This window comes from Trichosurus vulpecula, chromosome 1 (genome assembly GCF_011100635.1).
Source record: "Trichosurus vulpecula isolate mTriVul1 chromosome 1, mTriVul1.pri, whole genome shotgun sequence".
Classification (NCBI taxonomy): Eukaryota; Metazoa; Chordata; class Mammalia; order Diprotodontia; family Phalangeridae; genus Trichosurus; species Trichosurus vulpecula.
This window is the reverse complement of record NC_050573.1, coordinates 33,529,061-33,532,550: the sequence shown is the minus strand read 5'-3', so window position 1 is coordinate 33,532,550 and position 3,490 is coordinate 33,529,061. Positions and strand designations below refer to the sequence as shown.

General features: G+C 49.9%; 1 protein-coding gene across 1 annotated transcript; it reads left to right on the top strand.

Annotated features, from left to right (window-relative positions):
• Positions 1-374: 374 nt before the first annotated feature.
• LOC118853729 (disintegrin and metalloproteinase domain-containing protein 1a-like) lies at positions 375-2,870 on the top strand. Its single transcript, XM_036763945.1, has one exon. The coding sequence runs from the start codon at positions 375-377 to the stop codon at positions 2,868-2,870; it is 2,496 nt and encodes an 831-aa protein (XP_036619840.1).
• Positions 2,871-3,490: the final 620 nt, after the last annotated feature.

Below are 3,490 nucleotides of genomic sequence, written 5' to 3'. Positions count from 1 at the left end.
CTTGGGCAAGGTGATTGGTAGCTGGTACCCCCATTGTGAGAGCAAAAAAGGGCTCATTCAAGATGCCCCAAGGAGGAATGAGGTTACTGCTGTTTCAGGAAGGTCACAGAAATGTACCAGCTGAGGGACAAAAGTGAGGTTCATGGAGGAAGTGAGGGAGCCCAGTGGGTCACCTGAGATCTTTGGGATTCTTTGGGACTGAGAATCAACACTTTCTAGAGCTCTAAGAGAAAAATACCATATTATTGAGAGAATCAGCAGGGAAGGATCTGGGGGACAGAGGCCCAACATCTCCAGCACCTCCACTTGGGTTGTAATTGGGACTGTTGCTCTCACTAGGTCCACTCAGTCCTCTCCTAGAGAACCAAGTGCTTATGGATGAGGCTGAGACAGTATTCCCATTGAAGGCTTCCAAGATGGAAGATGTAGGTGTGGGTCTGGGATTTTCCCTTGTTGGTTTGAGAAGTTTGCTATTGATAGGGATGCTTTTCATGGGCATGTCCTGTGCCCTGGGATCAGTAGATTACTCTTATGAAATTGTCATCCCTAGGAAGTTAACATTCAAGAACAGGGAAGGCCCAGAAAGAAAAGTATCCTACCTCTTATACATGAGAGGCAAGAGACTTGTGATTCACCTGAAGCTAAAGAAAGGGCTTTTTGTCAAGAACTTTCCTGTCTACACCTACATCAAAGAGAACTTGGACATGGACATACCTTTTATTCAGGATGACTGCTATTATGATGGATATGTAGAAGGTGAACTGGGGTCCCTTGTGTCCATCAGCACTTGTTCAGGACTCCAGGGCATCATAAGTTTAGATAGATCAGTCTATGGCATCGAGCCCATTGAAACCCTACGAGGCTTTGAACATGTCTTGTACCACATGGATGGGCACCTCCACAGCTCCTGCAGAGTGACTGCAGAAGAAGGCCAAAGATTCAGAAGCAGTGTGCAGAAACAGAGAAAGGAAGAGAAAGAGACACTTGAGACTGAGGCCCTGGCCTACATCTGGTCACACACCAAGTACATGGAGATGTTTGTCGTGGTTGACAATAGGCGGTTCAAAATGTGGAATAGCAACGTGACCAAGACAGTCCGGATGGTGATGGACACCCTCGCCCATGTTAACACCTACAGCCAGGGAATCCATGTCAAGGTGGTCCTGATAGGTTTGGAGATCTGGACAGAGAGGAACCAGGTGAGGATTTCTGGGGACTTGCGGGAAGTGCTGCACAATTTCAACCACTGGAGAGAAGAGGAGCTGGTCAGGCGGGCAAAGCATGATATTGCCCATCTCATAGTGGGCTATGATCCAGGAGAGTCCAGGGGGGAAGCATTTCTCAATGGGGCCTGTGTGCCTGAGCTTGCAGCAGCAGTCGAATCTTTCTCCCATGAAGATCCTACTGTGTTTGCGGTGCTCATGGTCCATGAGCTGGGGCATAACCTGGGCATGAAGCATGACCACCTGGCCTGCATGTGTCCTGACCAGCCATCCTGCATCATGCTTGGAACTATCAGCTTTGAGAGCAGTTTCAGCAACTGTAGCTTGGAGGATTTCTATGAATTCCTGCGGCGGCACAAAGGGTCCTGCCTCTATGACAAGCCAGTGCCCAGGGGAATGGTCAGGAAGCCCTTCTGTGGGGACCACGTAGTAGACCTAGGGGAGGAGTGTGACTGTGGCAGTCATCGTGACTGTATGAAGGACCCGTGCTGCCTGCCCTCTTGCCAGATGAGGCCGGGCTCAGACTGTGCTTTTGGACCCTGCTGCAGAAAGTGCAAGTTTCTGAAGGCGGCCACGCCCTGTCGTCCCAGCATGGGTGAGTGTGACCTCCCTGAATACTGTAATGGCAGCTCTATGTGGTGCCAGCCTGACACCTACAAGCAAGATGGCACCCCCTGCAGGGATGAAGGTTACTGCTACCAGGGGCAGTGCAGGAGCCTGCAGAGCCAGTGTGTGGAGGTGTTTGGGGAGGGCTCCAGGGCTGCCCGGCACAGCTGTTACCATCACTTGAACAGCCAGGGGGACAGGTTTGGGAACTGTGGCAGTGGGCAGAAAGGCTTACACAAGGTGTTTGTCAAATGTGAGCCCGAGGATGTCATGTGTGGGAGGCTGCTGTGTGAGGACATCCCAAGGTTACCCCAAACAAGGAACCACCACACTCTCATCCAGATCCCCGTCGAAGACACCTGGTGCTGGGGGGTAGACCTCTTTGAGGATGTGGATCTCCCTGATGGAGGGGCCGTGAGGGCGGGCACCTTGTGTGGCCCCCAGAAGATCTGTCTCAACCATACGTGCTCTGATGTGCAGGTGCTGCAGTATGACTGTGAGCCAGAGGCCATGTGTCATGGCAGAGGAGTGTGCAACAACCTCAAACATTGTCACTGTGATGATGGCTATGCCCCTCCCACGTGTGATTCCATGGGCTCTGGGGGCAGTGTGGACAGTGGCCCCCCTGTGGAGGTCGGAACTTCCCTGGAGGCCAGAGACCCTTATGTAGAGGTCACATCCCCTTCCATGGACATTAGAACCTTTTCTTCAGAGGGCAGGGTCTCTGTTTTTGAGGAAGCTGCCCTATCTGCTCAAGAATACCCCTTTCCAACTCCTCTAGAACCCCCTACCCCTGAAGAGTCTTCCACTTCTGACTTTACCCCTCTTCCTTACCCAGCCATCACCTGTCCTTCCATGGTTATCAATTCTGAAGAAGAAAACACAGGAAACAAATCCTTTGTTTGGATTTTGGTTTCCATCATCTTCTTGGTCATCCTGTTGGCTTTTGTTTCCTTATCTTTCTTCTATAAGATTAAGTCCAAGCACTCATCCAAAGAGTTAGAGAAAGAAAAAGAAAAAGAAGAGGAAGACACAGAATGAGTTGCAGGGTGGGCACAAGTGCAGCTACACAAAGTAGGGCTTTGGCAGCAAACCCTGGCTTCCATGGCCTGAATGGGGAGTGGGGAAGGCCATGGCTGGGAAGTGAAAATGCTTTCTGGCAGTTTTCCAACCTTATGTTATCTGGAACAGGAAGAGGCTAAATAAATGAAAAAATAAAATACTCTCCATACCTGGTGTATTTCCTTAGGCTTCCTAGAATTGGGAGCATTGTGGAAGGGTCAAGATTCAGGCACTGGGGTGCTAGGTCACCCTTTAAGAATAAGGATAAGTATTCCAGTCTAGTCCATGACCAGAGTGACCAATAGTGAATTTCCTTATCATTCCTCACTGGAGTTGGTCTGGACACACGGCTAAATTTTTTTGATCAGTTATCAGTAAGTGAGAGTAGGCAGCTAGGTTGCCCAGTGGATAGAGAAGCTGATTTGGAGTCAGGAAGACCTGTGTGACCCTGGGCATACTGTTTAACCTCCCCTTGTCTCAATTCCCTCATGTGTTGAGGGATCAAATGAGATCACCTGTGTGAAGAGCTTTGTGAACCTTAAAGTGCAGTACACATGTTAGCTATCGTTAGTATTCGATGGCTCCAGGATTTCCTGGCT